Source organism: Fistularia commersonii, chromosome 29, assembly GCF_037954325.1.
Source record: "Fistularia commersonii isolate RoL2024-O1a breed Wild chromosome 29, RoL_Fcom_v1.0, whole genome shotgun sequence".
Taxonomy (NCBI): domain Eukaryota; kingdom Metazoa; phylum Chordata; class Actinopteri; order Syngnathiformes; family Fistulariidae; genus Fistularia; species Fistularia commersonii.
Window position 1 is genome coordinate 1,609,668 of NC_141312.1, and position 19,212 is coordinate 1,628,879.

General features: G+C 47.9%; 1 protein-coding gene across 2 annotated transcripts in view; it reads right to left on the reverse strand.

The window, feature by feature from the left end:
* Positions 1 to 18,831, reverse strand: part of LOC147216586 (ephrin type-B receptor 4a-like) — a 50,987-nt gene extending 32,156 nt beyond the window's left edge. For both annotated transcript variants that reach the window (XM_086177268.1, XM_086177267.1), the window contains exon 1: positions 17,913 to 18,831. In XM_086177268.1, the coding sequence (XP_086033394.1) occupies positions 17,913 to 17,994 (82 nt within the window). In that variant the 5' untranslated portion in view covers positions 17,995 to 18,831. The remainder of the gene's footprint in view (positions 1 to 17,912) is intronic.
* Positions 18,832 to 19,212: the final 381 nt, after the last annotated feature.

The window sequence follows — 19,212 nt, forward strand, 5'->3', positions numbered from 1 at the left end:
AATATATCAGAAAAATCTGCAAAAAAAAAATAATAATAGATGAACCCGCTGTTTTGAATTTTAATTCTAGTTTTTTTTTTATTTAAATGACATTTTCTTTGTATTACTATTTATTCTAGATTGTCTAGACACAACTAAATAACGCCAAAATCCTTGTGTGTGAAAACTACTTGGCAAAGTTCTGATTCTGAAGAATTATTTAAAAAAAAAAAAAAAAAATAATAATAATAAAAAATAAAATAAAAAAAATCAATAATATGTGACCGGTAAACGGTCTCCACTCTGAAAATGATCTGCACTGGACTGCAAAAAGAGGTGCTCACATTTCCAGCAGGGGGTTCGGAGACTCGCCGGGGATCAAAACCACCGACCTTCTGATTGGAGAATGAGGTTCAAGACACAGTAGCAACGCCTTCGACGGCCTTCTTCTCCCTTCGGGAGTCGCCACAGCCAATCATCTGACGCCATTGCTACATCCATGAAGCTCCTCTCTGGTCTTCATCTAAGTCTCGTCCGAAACGTCTCAGACTTTGTCTCCCCAACATCTAACATCCCTCTGCCGGGCTCCTTCCTGATCCTCTCCATCCTCCTCACAAATCCAAAGATCATGGACCTTCTACACCTTCAAACCACAGGGGAGGAAAAAAAAATAGAAAGTAGCTTCAAATGTTGTGTTTTCTTGTTCCTGCTTTGCCCAAAACACCAAAACCAGATAAACCGGGAGGCTCCGAGCCCGGGTCCTGCTCGGGGCCCCTGACCTCGCCCCCCCTTTCGTCTTGCCGCGAGATACCTGCGGTTGCGCTGCGAAAAATGTTGTTTTCATCATCAAACCCCGTCGGTTGGGGGGGCGGCGGGGAGGTGTCGGGTTCTCCGTCTGAAAGGGAGGCAGACAATGGCGGTGTTGTGGACGGCGATCTTTTGAAATGTAAAACCCGTCCTCCCCTCGACTCCCTTCCCCGCCGATGCGGGGGAACGCTCATTTTCCGGGCTTTAGGTATCTGACCTCAAATTTGACGGAGGGACCGTCTGAATCCGCCGGCGCCGTCGCCGGGACTCACAATTCCTGGCTTGTGTGGGTTATCCCCCCCCCCACGCCTCCTCTACCTCGCCCCGATTTCTTCACCGTGACTCCGGTGCCACCGGGAAATTACAGGCCTGTGAACGTTTGCCCCGCTTCGGCTGCAATTAGACCCGATTTTTAATTAAAGAGATAGAGTGCCAATTACCCCCGCGCACCTACGCAAATGGGGACAGATGGAAACGGCGATAATGAAAAAAAGGGGGGTCGGGGAGGGAGGGAGGGCTGCTGCGGGGGCGCCGACAACCGAGGCTGGTAAATGTCGCCGCTTGATCTCCACGTCTGGAAGAAACTTTCAGGTGAAGACAGGAGGACCAACCGGAGGGGGGGGTTTAGCATTTTGGCTAATATGAAGTTCCTTGATGTCCACTCCTGACGGCCCCGTGGTTTTGGACACACAGGGGACGTTTTCTTGGTCCACTGAGGCAGCAGAGGAACTGGGAACCATGGATCTTCAGCTCCTAGTCCTCATTCGACACCTTTGCCGACTCTGATGGACCGTTTTCCCAGGTATGGTGGTCTCTGGTGAGCGTTTTTTGGTGAGAAAACGGACAGAGAGGAGGTCCGAGGCTTTCAGGGCTCGCAGGGGAACGTCAACAATTTGGGCTACAAGAAGTCTGGAGTTCAGGTCTGGAGTTAGCTAAGGGCTAACAGGGTTCAAGGAGAAGATTATAAAATGCCGCTTGATCTCCACATCTGGAAAAAACTTTCAGGTGAAGACAAGAGGACCAACCGGCGGGGGGGTTAGTATTTAGCCTAATATGAAGTTCCTTGACGTCCACTCCTGACGGCCCGTAGTCTTTGCCACTGAAGGAACTCCTAGAAGCGTTTTCTTGGTCCACTGGGGCAGCAGAGGAACCGGGAACCATGAATCTTCAGCTCCTACTCCATTTTAGGAGTCCATAGGACCTCATTCGACACCTTTGCCGACTCTGATGGACCGTTTTCCCAGGTATGGTGGTCTCTGGTGAGCGTTTTTTGGTGACAAAACGGACAGAGAGGAGGTCCGAGGCTTTCAGGGCTCGCAGGGGAACGTCAACAATTTGGGCTAAAACAAGTCTGGAGTTAGCTAAAGGCTAACAGGGTTCGAGGAGAACCTCCACCTCCGTCTTGACCATTCCATCTTCTTGGAGCTGGAATGCTAAGCTACTACGGTCCCCTTGAGGAGGGTAATTTCCACTTGTTAGAACTTCCCAAAGTAGCTGTAGATGTGCAGCCGCGACATCAGCAGGCATTAAAATGATCTCCAAGCGTTCTCCAAGCCTGGCTTTCCCCTCGGTGTAGGACCATCCCGGGCATTTCTGTTTGCAAGGGATCATTTAGCTTTATTTTCCAGGTAACAGAAAATACCCCCGAGGCGTTTTGTTGAAAATCTCCGCCGCACAGCTTCTCTTGCAGCGCGCGTAGAGAATACAAATAATAACTTTTTCTTCCCGTTTTTTTTTTTTTTTTTGCGCAGCTCTTGTTTACACACCGCCGTGTTGTGTTTGCGCGTCCTTCTCGGAGTTGTGTCTAGCGAGATTAAACCTCGGTTTCCCGTCGCTTCCCTTCCCCTTCCTGCGTCTGGGTCCTGGCGTAGGCCGGCGGCCGGCGTGCTAATCATTCACAGTAACCAGGCGCGACGCCGCCGGACCCCCGCCCGCCCCCGCAGCCCGTCAAAACCCCCGCCGCGTGACAAAGACCTCCTGCGGCACGTGTGGACGGCTTCGGCGGCCTCAGAAAACGGAAATGGATTGAACCGGAGCGAGGAGGTGGGTGACTTGAAAGATGTTAATATTTGACACTCTGCTTTCTGGGCTGCAGGGACGCATATCAATAAGGCGCCGTGGTTGATCTCTGTCCTGCTGCTGGAGGTGGAGGAGGTGGTGGAGGAGGTGGAGGAGGTGGAGGAGGTGGTGGAGGTGGGGGTGACCCAGTTAGCAGAGGACAGAAACCGGGCACGGAACCAGAGAACATCAACAGAGTGGAGCAGCGAGGAGTAAATGTAGCATACCTGACCTCGGAGTGTTTGGCTGAGGTGTACACACTGCTGGATAAACACTGGACGAACCAGAGGTGCACACGTGTGTGTGTGTGTGTGTGTGTGGAGGTCATCGTGCTATTTCAAACACTTGTGTTGTGTTATTGATGTTTATAAGATATGAAAAAAAAAGTAGCATATTTTGTATCTGTGTTTATGTCTTGCGTGTTAAACAAACGGCGTCACGGGTTCGGCGGCGGTTAAACGTCCTGTCCTGCAGAGGCGAAGAGAAGATGGTCCCAGAAGGTCTGAGAAGGTCCGTTCGGACTGCACGTTTCCGTGCGGATTCCTCCGGGTTCCTCCCACAGTTTGGGGATTTTTTTTTTTTTTTTTTTTTGCAAACATTTCATACTGGGTTTTAGAGCTGAGAGTTAAATTCCAAAAAGTGAATTTGCGCAGAGGTGTGATCATTTTGATGGTGTTTACAGATATTTTAACCCTCAACCAACCTCCTGCTGTTATCAACCTGCCCACTGGATTATGCTTTGCACACTTTTGGATCGTTGTAACGTACAATAAACATTAAAAACAATACAAAATGCACAGTAGATGAGTAAATTAAAAATCATATTGTGTGTATGTCCTGTGTCTTCTGTCTTTCACTTGTAAAGCGTCTTTGAGTACCATGAAAAGCGCTATACAATGTATTGTATATCTTATGTATTATTATTATTATTATTATATGAAATGCAAATAGAAATCATTTATGGAAACAAAAATCATAATTAATATTTTAATAAATTGTTTTGTAAACTACTCACCAATTTTACAGTGGCTTTGTCTCGTCATCATTTTGCCGTTTTACTGAATCTTAATGTCGCGGTCTTTCTAATGTTAGCAAGAGTTCGCAATTGTTTAAGAAAGGAGATCTCTGATTTTATTTATTGTATGAAATTCATTTTAATTTGACTATATTTTTTCTAATTTTGACATGTTTTTTTTCTCCTTAGGCTAGAGTATGGCTATTGTATCACCAAAAAAAAAAATCAAATACCACAAATAAATGCAAAAAAATAAATCGCGAGTACGGAAATAATAAATAATAAAAAATAATAATAATAAAAAAAAGTAGCGAGGGTGCGAAAGCTGAACTGTGAAGTAGCGAGAATCCACTGTAGAGAGAACCGGAGAATCTGCCTTTTTAATTTTAGCTTCCCAACTGGATCTGAGAACCTCTATCTCAGAGCCGTTGAACACGTTCTCATTTTCGAACAGAAAGATAAAGATCATAAAAACTCTGGTTGGGTTCAGATGTAGATGCTGACGCTCCGCAGGACGAGAAACGGCTTCTAATGCCTGAATTTGAGAAAAAATTCTCCACCGGCGTTGCAGTTGACGGGTTGGGACGACAAGAAAAGGATGCTTTTTTTTTTTTGATGCGCCCTGCGATCGATCGACAACCGATCGGCGGGATCGCCCGAGTGATTGGAAAACTAGCGGACGTTGTGTAAATACTGAGATGTTCAGTGGACGCCTCCAGGGGTCAGACGCCAGGAAGCCGCGTTTGCCGATTCAGAGCTCGTCGGGAAAAACTGCAAAGTGGAAAAGAAAGTGCGGCGGCGGCGGCGGCCATCTGCTCCACCCTTCTCGTTGACGTCGCGCTGGCACGCGTTGAAGTTACACCAAGCTGTCGCGGAACGGCTGTGTCAGCGCGCCGCCGCCGCCGCCGCCAGGGACGGGGAGGCAACCCGGGCCACGCTTTTACAAGAGACGTCCCTGACAGGTGCTTCAAAAGAGGCACATCCGGCGCTTTCGTGTCGGCCGGATTCAGAGGAAACTGGGCTCATCGGTTTAAAGGGACGGGAAGAGACGCCCTGAAAAACATCCACCTGGATCGGAAAAGTGAAAGACGATTTTATTTAATAGTCCCCGACCCGCGGTCCGCAAAGGAAATCTTTCTTGGTACGAATGATGCCATATTTTGCAGACTATAAGGCGCGCTGCATTATAAGGCGCATGATGAAACATACGGCGTATAAAGCAAAACAAAACAGTTCAGTAGTTTGGCGGCCGCTCTGTTCCCGTCATCGACTGATAGCATTGAGTTTGAATTCCGCTTGTCTCTTTACAGGTGCCATTTTTGGGGCTCCTCAATAACATTCTGAGGCACAGTACGTACCGCTATTACAAAAAGTGTCGGAGGGAAGCGTGCTGCATGCTGTTCTCTGATTGGTTGTTAGCCACCAGCGATAGCGGACACCTGAAGCCAGTATTCAAGCATGACGTTATTAGTTATCATGACGTTACGCTAAAACATTTTGACGGATGTTCGAGCGCAGCGCGCCACATAAAGTTGATTGGAGGTCTGTTAGCACAACAAGAATTCATACATTCTTTTTGAGATCATTTAAAGATTTTAAGTGCGCCTTATAGCGCAAAAAATACCGTGTTTTCTTTTTTCCATTCGACCCTCCGGATGTTATTTTGAAAAACAAGCATTTCCGCGTTGGCCTTACTGCCGCGCCATTTCACACATCAGCTAGCACAAGCTAGCATGAGCTAGCCCTCGAGGAAAAAAAAAACAAAAGTCGGCGAGGAGATTTTTCGGGAGGAATCGAGCAGCAGCAGACTGCCGGCGAAACGAAAGACGCCTTTAAAAGAAAATTAAGATTCCTACCTAAGTTACGAGTTCATCGCACCAGGTGACACACAGGCTCCGCCCCCACAACGCCTTGTAGTAAAGTGCTAACGCTTCGTTCATACGGTGATCCCTCGCTATAACGCGGTTTACTTTTCACGGTTTCGCTACTTCACGGATTTGCATCGTGCATTGTGTTCTGCATTCTGATTGGCTAAAAAGTCACTCCGCTTCTTCTCTACCTGTGCGTCAATAACGTTGCAGTTTAATATGCACACGTACGTAAAACAGCTTGAGAAATTTACATGACGTACGTGCAAATTCTCTTGCAATTTGGAGTTTCTCTCAAACCCATAATGTTGACAAAACGCTCTGGAGCGACAAAAGCACCTTGCAGGGCCCAAAAGGCAGCGGAAGATGCTATCTATGGCAGATAAAGCTAACCTTCTGGACATGCTAAGGGAAGCTAAAAGCTATGCGGCTGTAGGTCGGCATTACGGAATGAATGAATCTTCCGTTCGTTCCATAAAGAAGGAAGAAAAAAACATAAGGACGACAGCAGCGATAAGTTTTAATAAGGATGCAAAAAAGGGTTGCAACTGTCCGCAATTTTTTTCATAATCATTTTTAATTTTCTCCCATTTAATCCAATTACTCGGGTCGCGGTGGGCGGTGCTAATCTCCGCAATTTGAAGCCTTCTGTTCACATTGATGATTAAAATTATTTGACAGTACAGTACAGAAGTTATTTGTTGAAAAAAACATTTCTTAAGTACAGTACTTTTATTAGTGAAACAAATGATTGAGCCTGTAAAATGGTTCGTTCTTTCTTTTCAATGTATAATAGAGTATTTAATTGTATAATAATTGTAAAAAAAAAAATAAAGGTTTCTACTTCACGGATTCTTTCTTTTCAATGTATAATAGAGTATTTGATTGTATAATAATTGTAAAAAAAAAAAAATAAAGGTTTCTACTTCACGGATTCTTTCTTTTCAATGTATAATAGAGTATTTAATTGTATAATAATTGTAAAAAAAAAAAATAAAGGTTTCTACTTCACAGATTCTTTCTTTTCAATGTGTAATAGAGTATTTAATTGTATAATAATTGTAAAAAAAAAATAAAGGTTTCTACTTCACGGATTTTGCCTATCACTGGTTCTTTTTGGAACGTAACCCCCGCGAAAAACAAGGGTTTACTGTACTAAAATGCAGTATTAAAAAGTATAATGGTTGTTTTCCGATTAAAATATTGTGAACGGACAAACGTTTTTTTGAACCCCGTCGCCTTGAACTGGTCGGCGGAAACGTCTTCCTGGTCGCGAGCTCCCCGCAAACGGTTGAACGTTTCTCACGCCGCCTTCTCGCCCAATCACAGCTGGTCCAGCGTGCACGATAAGCAACGACCGAACCGATGATTAAAATGGAAATCTTGAATTTCTCGGCTTGAAGACGTTTCAGCCTTCTTCACAGAGGCTTCTTCGGTTCTGACAAGAAGATTTGGGTCCACTTGGGAAGCAACACGGATTCATTTGGACTTGTTTTAAAGACATAAAATCAACGTTGGATCAGCCTGGAGTGTGTTTTTACACTTTTATTTGGAGTCTGACTTGATAAATGAATCTGGATTTGATTTCCATTGATAGTGATTGTGTGATTTAGTTGTTAGAACATTCAACTATGTAAGGAACAAAGAATTTTAAAAGAAAATTTTATTCATTCAGATCTAGGATGTGTTAATTTATTTTTTTGGAGAAGCATAGAAATTATATTTGTTTTTGTTTTTTTAAATCAATGAAAAACTGCAGAGAAAACTAAATGAAATTTCTGCATGCAACAAAATATTTTGGAAAGAAGCGCTGAATGTTACTTTTAAGCGAAATAATCAATGTGTATTTATGAAAAAATAAATAGAAAAAAAGCCAAACTTCAATGATCCACCGGCAGAAAAACAAAAATGCCGTCCCCTCTGTGTGTGTGCTGTCACCCAAAAGTATTTGAACACATTTTATTTGGATCTTAAAAAAAAAATAAAAAAAAAAATCGCCATCATCTTCAAAATGACATTTTAAAAATGAGCAAACTAAAATAAAAAATAAATTAAAAAAAAGGGACCATTTCAACAACACAATGAAACTCCAAGTCAATCACACTTGTGTGAATAAAAGTGTCCACTTCGGAAGCAACACTGATTCATTTGGACTTATTTTAAGGACATCATAACAACGTCGGTTTATTTTTCCACATTATATTTTGATTCCGGACCTACATTTGATTTCCATTGATAATTTTTGCGTGATTTTGTCGTCGGCTCATTCGAACCATGTTATTCGATAAAAACATGTCATCCATTCAGATCTGGGATGTGTTATTCTAGCGCTCCCTTTGTTTTTTTTGAGCAGTGTTTTTGGACCGTGGGAGGAACCCGGAGGAACCAACCGGTGACCTCCTTGCAGCGAGGCAGAAGAGCTAACCACCGCGCCGTCCGGGGAAAACACTCATTACGGCCAAATGACTAATTTGGATAATTACAGGAGAAATAGCTCAATAAAAGCTTTCTTCTCACGCTGGAAGGAAACGGCAGGCAGGTAGAAGCAATCACCAGTCCATTTGTGATCCCTGTTTGTGTTTTTAAATTCTAATTAATTGCTTTCCACATGGGGGATTGGGGTTTAAAAAGAAAAAAAAAAAAAAAAGTCAAAGTCCGGTATTATTCAAGTCACGCGCGTTCAAATATGTACTTTAATAGCGTCTGAAAGCTCCGACGGCGGCGTGAAATAAAAGGTTAACCGGAGGTTAAGAGGATATGAGGCCCGCCGCCGGTCCCGCCCTGTTTATATCGCCGTCGACAAGTAATGAGGTTTGACCCGCGGTGTCAACCGCTTCTCGGATCGCCAAGACGGCGGACGATTTCCCCTTTAAAACAAACACGGGTTTTCTCCCGGCTCCCAGGCTCCGGAGGGGCGGGATTTTACGGGAAACCCGGCGAGAGCAGAAATCTGTTTTTAATCCCGGTATTAGTTGATAGATATGAGGAGGACGGCGCTTCGGGGCGCCGCCGCCGCCGCCGCCCACGGCCGTGACTGATGGGTCTCCGTGGAAATATCGATCCGCCGTTAAAAGAATCCGACCTCCCGCCGCTTCCCGTTATCGGGGAAGGTTTCTCGAACCGCCATCTGCCTCCAACCCGCCATCTACTCTCGTCTACTCGACGTCCTCCTCCCGGATCCTCTCCATCCACCGACCTCCAGATCTTCATCTTCTCCAAACCAGACCATATTGCAGGTCTCGCCAGCTTCTCGTACGCGAGCCGTCTTCAAACAGAGATGAATAAATGAATAAACAAGCCGAGCCACTGGGGAGGAACCAGACTTCTCCAGCGAACGATTACAGCGGAAAGGTGGAAAAATGTGCAACTATCTTATAAATAGTCACCTTCTTCTGTCATTTCTTGACAAAAAAGATTTTTTTTGGGGGGGGGGGGTTAAATCAACTCACTTGACATGATTTTTTTTTTTTTTTAAACTTGGCTTGGAGGATTATTTTAAGAAGAACCACAGGACAGGCATCTATAGACCTCTATACACTGCTCAAAAAAATAAAGGGAACACTTAAAAAACACATCCTAGATCTAAATGAATGAAATATTCTTATGAAATACTTTGCTCTTTACACAGTTGAATGTGCTGACAACAAAATCACACAAAAATGATCAATGGAAATCAATTGTATCAACCCGTGGAGGTCTGGATTAGGAATCACACTCCAAATTAAAGTGTAAAAACAAACTCCAGGCTGATCCAACTTTGATGTAACGTCCTTAAAACAAGTCAAAATGTGTTGCTTCCTGAGTGGACACTATGATTTCACACAAGTGTGATTGACTTGGAGTTACATTGTGTTGTTCAAGTGTTCCCTTTATTTTTCTGAGCTGTATATATAGATAAATAAAGAGTACTTTTTTTTTGTGAGGGTGCACAGAAACTTCTCCGAGATCCTGCATCTCCACGAGCAATGAGCCTTTGAATAACAAATGGGAAAAAAAAAAAACAAAAAGCAACAGGATTTGAGAGCTAAAACGACAGCTCCAAAATGAAGAAGTTATGGATTGATTTTGTAAACACTAGATTTTTCATTTCCACTGTAACCCGAAGGACGGTTTTGATTTTCCAAACTCGCCGGCCATTTCGCCGCCTCTGCGGCAAAGTCTCCTCTCCCCCTTATTTGTTCTGCGTTTCCTCTCGCCCTCCGCCGAGATTCTGACATTGGAAACCCCCCCCCGTCGATCCCCACCCCTCCGCACAGACCAAGACAAGAGCAGAGGGCACCCTGATAAAGGACGCTCCTTCAATTCCCAGCGATAAAGGACGTAAACACCATTACGTGGGAACGCCTGCGCTCCTTTTTGACGATAACGCCCGGCTGTTTTTTTTTTTCCGGTCGCCGCATCCACGGAGGCCCTGCGACGCCGTCCTCCGTTCACCGACTTGAAAATCGGTCGCGATAATTCCTAAATGAGACGGTGGCCGTGTTTAAAAAAAAAACAAAAACAACGACGACATTGAGAGGGACGGAAAGCGGTTCAAGTTGCGGTAAAGATTCAGGTGTGAATAAATGTGGCTGGTTCTCGTTTTATCGAGAACCGCATAGCGTGGTACGGTTGCCATGGAAACGGCCGTTTTGGGGCCATAATGTTATCGGAAAGCGCCTTTTATCGAGGGTGTTTACGGCTGGAGTTAGCGACGTACGCTAACTCCAGCGGGGGGAAAAAAAATAAACAAAAGAGGCTAAAACGAAAAAAAAAACCATTGCAAAATGGAATTCGTGTTGCACAATCTCAGAAAGAAGCATCTGCATCCACTGCAGAAGGTCACATTTTTTCTCTCCTGTTACTCATCCGAGTAAAATGGACGGTTTATAAAATAACAAAATGGTTCGGTTAGCTTGTATGCTAGCTGCTTCAGGCGACACAAAGAGGCCACGTTCAATCAAATCTCAATTTTCAAAAGCTACATAAAACTGTAATTATGCGCCGAAATGACCTCAGATCGCTCTGATCTGAAATAGAAAAAAAATTTAAAACTTTAATTAAATTAAAAATGAAAAAATTTAAAAAAAAAAACGCGGCGGCTCCGTCTCCTGCTACGACGGGCCGGCGACGAGCCCCAGAAACGTCGAGTGCTGTTCTCCAGAAAAGTTCTCCATCAAAGATTTCTCACTAAAAGCAGAATGTAAAATGTATTTTGGGAGGGAAGAAATTCCCTCTTAACACGTGTGTGTACACACACACACACACACACACACACACACACACACACACACACACACACACACACAGTTCAATGACTAATCTGCTGTGGGAGGTGGCCATCTTGAAGCGAACACTGCCGACTCCAGCTAAATAAACCATCTGAAGATTGACGCAACGATGTAGAAATACAAGAGAACAGGCTCGCCGTAGAAAAATAACACACACACACACACACACACACACACACTAATAGACGCATCTCGCTTCTTATTCAAACAACGCAGACGCGCGGGGCTTCGCTCTTCTCATCAGCCCCATGCGTCGCTCCCACCAGCACGCCGTTTTCTCTTTTTGCGGCAGTGACCGATATCTGGGATAAAGATAGACTCATCTTCGGATGCGGCGCCATTTGTTCGAGTACAAAGAGCATTATTTGCCTTCCTCTGCCAGTGTGTGTGTGTGTGTGTGTTTGTGTGTATCGTCGTTTTGCGAGTTTTTTTTTTTTTTTTTCACCCCCCACGACATCCAGGAAAGAATTGAACTTACAAAAGTGGGGATTGGCTGTGACGGCGTGCAAGAGTCCTAGGAGCTTCCGGTCAAACCTCAAGTGTGTGTGTGTGTGTGTGTGTGTGTTCAAGCTGAGTTCAGAGCGGCGCTATGAAAGCAGGGACGCCTCCGGAGACGCTGGCGCTCCGCGCAAACGTGAGCTCCAGCTCCAGTTGTGTTCCAGCTGGAAAAAAAAAACAAACTCTACCGCTGGATGTAGGTCGACCCGTCTTGGCGGCGACGTTTCTTACATCAAGGTTGCTTCCTCCCTCGGATCCACCCGTCCACGTCCGGGGCGGCGGCGGCGGCTCGCGCTCCTCCCGTCGGGAGTCTATTTTCGAAGGTGACGGGAAAAGCTGCGCGACAAAAACGCCTTCCCTACAACCCCGGGAGCGTTACATAACAGAAGAGAAACGGCGGACGTGCCTTTCCTTTGTCCCCCCCCTCGGTTTTTAATCCCCGCTGCGATAAGACGCCCGAGCCCACGCCGCCACCGCCGCCGCGGCGTGTTATCTCCCACATCTGGCCCCCAGGTGCACGCCATTACCGAAATGCAAAAACGGGCTTACACGCATACATACATACATACGCCGCTCATTATGCGGCGCCGCCTCGCCACACTTCGCTCTTCCTATTCCGTCTTCCCATCTCTCCTTGACTCGCTTCAAAGCCCCCCCCGAAAAATCGGCCCCTCGAAAAGTGCCATTCTCCTTGGCGCTTACGGCTGATAGGCTGTGGCCTCATTCCCACTCCGCCGCAGCCCGTCCCCATTGTGTCCCACTCTCTGGGAGTAGCATGTGGGTGGAGGACGGACCGGCGCTCTCCACCGCGAGCCTGACAAGGACGTGCAGGGCGGCGGCGGCGGCGGGTGGAGCTCTCCAGACTGTCACCCACCTGCGATTCTCAGCTGCAATATGCATCCACTTGGCGGCGGAGGGGCAACGGGCCGAGGGTACTCGTGGCACTCGGATGCCTGTTTAACTCTTGAGGAAGCTAATCATGGGATTGAGGTGCAGGGGATGATGGGCTTTCATGGGGGGGTGGGGGGGTGTAAGGGGGGGGGGGGGGTTGCTTTAAATGCAAATCCCTTTCTTATAAAAATCGGTTCCGTTTAAAAGGATTTCTGGGAAACGATCCACATTTCCGCGGCGGGGGAGACAGTCGGCGAGGGGGAAGCGGCGGGGAGACATCAAGGAGACGGAGGATGTGGAAAGAGCAGCGAAAGAAAAGGCTACACGGCTGTGAAAGAAGGGATTGGGGCTCAAGGAAAGGGGGAAAAAAGGAAGAAAAAAAAAGAAAGGCCTCCTTGATAAAAACATCCTTTCTGCATTTCCTGACGGTGGAAACGGAGAGTTTAGATCGCGACGCGGTGAAAGAAAGAGCAGATAAGATCCTTTTTCAGGGGGTTTCGGAGAAGGAGGCGTCGATCCGACCTCCTCCACCTCCACCTCCACCTCGGTACTTGTTGCCGCCATTTGTGCACGGCGGAGGCGCGCGCACGTTTTAAAGCATCGGCTCTTCGAGATTTCAGGGAGCGCCGTGTGGAAGAAACCGTTGATGAGCTCCAACCCATTTCCGTTCATCAACGTGTCTTCACTCTCCTTCCTCCTATGGAGCTGGATCTTTGAGTGTGTGTGTGTGTGTGTGTGTGTGTGTGTCGGGATCAGCGCGGATGTCGGCGCCAGGCAACTGCAAAGTGCGTTTCCTCTCGCCAACGGCGTGATTTACGACATCACAACAGACGCTTTCGCAATGCAGGAACTTTATGCGGCTCCAAGAACCTTGTCAGGGAGCAGCAGAGGAACGTGGACTTCAGCTCCCAGAACCATCTCAGCTCCTGCTCCGAGGCGAGGTGGAACCCACCGACTGTGGAGCGACATCTGTAGCTTTCGACGATGGACAGAAGTGGCGAGAGATGGAGCCACGGAGGAGAAGTTTCCAGATCTTGCAGAGGAACATTTAGCTAACGGCTAACGGCCAAGCAGTGCAGGGAGAAGATGCAAACACATCAACCCATCAGAGAGTCCATGGTTGGTTTTCAGGCCATGCAGAACACGGATGCATGTCCTACACCTGAAGGTTTCCCTGGAGAAGAAGAAGAAGGAGGCTCCTTCCTGGATGGTTCTCATCAGAACTTCTCTCTCTGAAAGTGCTGATGTTACAGTCAATCATTTAGAAGTTTCAAATGTAAATTCTTGGTGGCTTCAGGCCATTTCTTGTTTATTTGGAAGGAACTTCTTCTTGATAATTGTCCCGGTGAGCAAAACTTTGAGAACTTTCCTTCCGGATTTTCAGATCCCTCATTGACTCTTGAGCCTTCCTGATCATTTTCTTTTTCCTATTAATGGAAATTCTTGAAACTTCTTGCCGATTTTCAGTCGGCGTCTCGCAGACTTCTGACAATTTCCAGGGTAATTTATTTTCTGATTTTTTTTGAAGTATCCTGCTGATTCTGAAGTCGAGTTTCAATCCGCCCGTGTCTCTCTCCCCCGCTATTTGGCGAAACGTTTGGGTAAATTCGCTGCCGGAAAAAAAACAACATGCCGAGACGCGTCGCGAGGTTCGTATTTAATTAACCAGATATCCAAACTACTGGCGAGCCGAAGAAGATGTAAGTTCTAGTTTCTTCTAGTGTGCGAGAAGAAGGACCGGCGTGCCTTCGGTCGAGGTTGCAGGCTCTATTGTTGAACTCTTCACAAAACCCCGTTAGCCTCTAGCTAACTGGATGCTTACACCGCACGCGGCGGTGTGAGACGCACCTTCTCAAAAACAAACCGCTAAGGATGAAGAAGAAGACGGGGTGACAACATGGAATCATGTTCTTCATCGCGAGAAGAATAAGACTATCAGATGGTTGAAGTGATGAGTACGGTGTGTGAAGAATCCCGTTAGCCGCTAGCTAACGCCGCACTTATTTCAGCCAAAACGTAGGTAGCATCACAACTTGTCCATATTTTTCCATCAGAAAACTCTTACTACTTTAGTTTCGCTGCACGTTCTGCAGAACAGACCTTTCTCACTCGAAAAACAAAAAAAAAAACATCTCAGCCAGTTTCACCGCTGGTTCCTCTATTAGCACCTACTCCGACAGCCATTCCATCTTTACCGCATTTCTTTTTTCCTTTGGTTTGGTGAGTGAACGTATCACATTCACTGCTAGCTTCGCCATGATAGGGGGCTAACATGTTAGCGTCACACTACAGATGGAAATTAGCTATGAGCTACAATCAGGTACAAACATCTTTGCCTCTGTGCTTAATGTAATTGTACACTGTCCTAGATAAACAAACAAACTTAAGTCCGCCACGCTGTTATTATTGTTATATAGCGTATATGGGCAGAGCACGTGCGCAAGTACTGTCAAAGCCGTGATTGGCTGCGTAGCGTAATTGCATCGTATCGCGTGATTGGCCGGACACCCGTCACTCACTGAGTCACACAACAAAATGGTACAGAAAAAATGTTATATATCTAATTCATTAGCAGTGCGCTAACTGCGCTGGATAGGTTATCTTGTGATAACGTATCTGAGAAACCGCCTCGTTCCTGAAAAGGTCCGAGATGTTGCGAAAAGAGCATCTAAGGTGAGACCAGCGCAGAAGATCTTCAAGTTTGGGAGAAGCTGCCGTGACACCTCACCTCCTTATCAAGGTAAAGGCATATCTGTCGACGCGTCGGGCGCCGCCAATGAGACGGGCGCCGCTTAACGAATCACGCCGTCAGCTGCTCTCCCTTGTAGCGAACTACGCGAGAATACGACTTGTAAATAGAGAGCGGCTAACAGCTGTGGTGGCGCGGCGTGCCGTGAAACGTGTAATCCCCCGTTGGTGCCGGGAAGAAGAAACGGATTTTCAAAGCGGGTATGAACTTCAGGCACAAAGAAGCCTCGCAGCAACAACACACACACACACACACACACACGGGGGGCTTCCTCGTTTTGACTTGAAATCAACACATCAAGCGGCGGCCCCATTAGCCTCCCAGTCTTTCCACCGGCTCGCCGTCAGACGCGCGACAAAGAGCTTGGCGGGGCTTTTAAAGTTCCTGTTTACCGTGGGCTCAGATGATCACACAGGTGATTCAGGAGCGGCGGCTCCGGCAGGAACCTCCTCCGCCTTCCAGCGGCCGAACGGCCAGATGAAATAAAACTGAATACCTAATTGTCCTAATGGACGCATTTGTCTCGACGGACTAAGACAAAGGTGAGGGTGTTGTTGGAGCTAAAGGAGGAGGAGGAAGAGGCATCTCAAGAGTGACGGTATGTGCAGGGGGCACAGGAAGTGGAATAGAATGGGTAATTTATTAAGTCCAGTGTGTGTGTGTGTGTGTGTGTGTGACCATTGACATGGCTGAGATTTACAAGTACTAATATGAATTTGATCCCATGCAACCTGAACCAGATGAATGGTTGCAAGTCTCTACAATATGACGTGAATGAAAGGGTGAATTTTATCTCTATATGACTTTTGAATGAGAGGGTGAGCGGTTGTACGTCTGTAAACGCGGCGCCGCGGCGGTCGGGTCGAGGGCGAACGCCGACTGAGCAGGAGAGGCGGTGAAGACGATCAACGTGTGAATGAATGAATAAATTTCGCTCTGATGTTCCATCCTGGATCTTTTCTTCTCAAAGGTGTCAATCACTCTCCCCACCCCGTCTCCCCGGCAAATTTGTTTTGATTATATTCAAAATCATGAGAAAATTGCCCGGGTTCCATTTGCATCTGCTAATTAACTGAACCCCCCCCTACCACCACCACCACCGCCACCGCCACCTCTCCGGCAACGGAGGAATAAATAAATAAATACTGCAATAAAAGCATGCGGAGAACTAAGAGGGGAAATTTCCGATCCAATTAGCAGAGAATTAGTGACTCGAAAACAAAACATTTTTGGGGGGTTTATTCCATTGCTAAACATATCGGGGTTCGGATCGGCGCCGCTTTACTTTAACGGAATGGCTGTCGGCGAGTCCGGCCGCGTGGGGACGCGCCGATCCGGAAACGGCGCTATCGTAACTCCCGGTTTCGGACGCGAAGCCGGGCGGCTGTTTATCAGCGAGAGGCCGATCCATGCGCGTCCCTCATTAAAACCCTCCACCTGGAGCTTCGCTATTAACTCCCAGCCAAAGCAATTATCTGATCAAGAGGGATCCGCGCTGAGCGTGTTGGTGTTGGCTGAACGGGCTTTTTAAGATCGGGTTGGAAAGAAGAGGAGAGCCTCCCCCCTTCCCCTCCCTTGCAGTTGCGAGCTTCATCGTAGCTTCATTCCACGATCCCCCTGCTAGGTGGAGAACACAATGGCGGGAAGACGGCGCCGCGGTTCTTCGTCCCGGGGCGACACCTGTTTGCACACCGCCGCCGTCTCCAAAAACTTAAAACCCAGCTCGGTGGAGGAAAATGTGCAGCGGCAGCGAGAGAGGAACCCCCTCCAGACGCTCTCGGGGGGGACTTGACCAGCTTCTCGGCCGAGTTACTAAGTCAACAGAACTTTTATTGCGGGGAACCGGAGCCTTCGGCAGCTGGGGCCGCGCAGGTCCGTAAAAAAAAGAGGGGCGGACGTGCTAAGAAATTGGGTGTTCCCAAGCGGCGGCATAGTGGGGATGGAAGATGGGGTAGATGTTTTCCACTCCAAGCCGTGGAGGAGGGGTTCCACACATGACAGATCTGAGTTCCTGCCACAGAACATGTGCAGTCATGCATGCTCCCCGTGTTCCCGTCCCTCGCCGCTACTGATCGACATGTTTTTAAGGGGACGGTCTCCCCGACGCTCATTGTTTTGTTCTCCCTGCGAAGGCATTGTCTTCGGCGTCGACGAGCAGGAAAACACTGGAGAGGGGCCAAAGCGGCTGCCGCCTGGTTTGTGTTTTGTTTTCGGTAAATGTCTTGGGGTGGGAGGGGAGGGGGGGGCTACATGTGCAAAACAGCAACTACCAGATGAACCTGAGCCCACACACACACACACACACACACCATGCAGCAGGAAAGGCATTTCAATGCATGAATAAAATAATGAAAAAAATACATATAATAATAATAAACCTCGCTGCAGCTCAGCAGGTCGCACAGAAACCCGAAAAAACCTCGACAAATGACGTTTTCCATGATAATTAAGCACCACGCTGGTGGCCCTTCTCCCGGCGCCGAGGACCCGGAGGCCCCCGGAGGCCCCCGGAGGCCCCCGGACTTCCGGGCGGGTTCATGGGGTCAAAACCCGCAGCACCGACTGGGTGACTGAAACACTTACGAAATAAACGAGAGAAACACGCTAATCCCGTCAGATTTAGACTATAATTTATAAAGCATGCGGTTTTTTTTTTTTTAAATAAATTGTTAAAATTGGGGTTTTACATTGATAGCACTCCCCCGGCCCGGTGGCCGCCGGGCGCCCGCCGGAGGCGCTCGGCGGCCGGGGAGCGAAGGTCCGCCTCGCAGCCTCACCTTCGTCCGCGGATGTCCGGAGGGTCCAGAGCAGGGCGGCGAAGCCCAGCAGCAGGACGGCGCTCCGGGGAGACCCCTCCATGCCGCCGCCGTCGTAGAAATCTCAATTCACGGCTCCAGCGGGTGGATGGTGGGAGGTGGTGGTCGCGTCCCGGCGCCGAGTCTCTCACCCGCCGCGGCCGGCGAAGGCGCACTCCGCTCGGCAGGAGCCGCCCGGAAGCGCCGGGTGGTAACTTCTCCCAGGTGCCCCAACTTTTCTTAATGAGGTGGCTAGCTGGGCGGGTGGACGGAGTGCGTCCGGGTGGATGTAGACAAATTGATTAAAAAAAATGAAATAAAAATGATTTAAAAATAAAAAAAACAACCGCACCAGGGTTGGGGTGGCGGTGCTTGGGGGGGCTTCTCACCGACCACCGAGCTCCGTCAGCGGCATGGCTGAAACCTGTTGGGTCCCCGGCTGGAGGACGGAGGAGGAGACGGAGAAGAAGAGGAAAAAGCTCCGAGCTCCACTTGACTTCTTCTCCCCTTTTGTTCGCCCACCGAGCGGGCTTGGAAGCCGCAACCGGGGCGCCTCAGGCGGACCGGATAACCCTTCCGCCGCCGCCGCCGTCGCCGCCGCCGCCGCGGCTACACCTTCGAATCCGCCCCCCAAAGCTCCGGAGCCGCACCGGCTCGTTCCGGGGAGGAAGAATCCACGGGAGGTGGCGGAGACGCGGGGCACCGGGTCTCCCCGCTCTTCCCTCCCACCACGATTGGTGATTTGTAACCGAAAAACTGACTCGAAAGCGGATTGCCGTCCGGTGGTCAGCGGGTGGTGTGAGCGGGTCACGCCGGCTGGAGGTGAGCCGTCTGCGGCAGGCTGCCCGCCGAGGTTCGCCTCATCACTGCCGCACCGCAGCCCGAGTCCGACGGCTCCACAAGCCCCGCCCACAACGGTGACAACACACGGCAGCAGGTAAGACACTTCCGGTTAGCTCCTACAAAATAAAACACCGGGATTTTTTTTTTTTAAAATTTATATTTTATTTTTTTACTTATTTACCAGAAATCACCCCATTTACTGAAATTATACGTGTTTTAATGTTTTCTCAATGCAACGCTGTGGTATGGAAATACTGCTATGTGGCTGGGTAATGCAAATATTCCTCTACCCCCCTGCATCCCCATGATTGAAATCTGTTTTCTGGTGTTTGCATTTGTGTTGTTTTTCTTGAAATCTGTTTTCTGGTGTTTGCATTTGTGTTGTTTTTCTCCCCACGCTGCTGGGGAAGCGGAGTTTCTTTATATATTTTTTGCACCA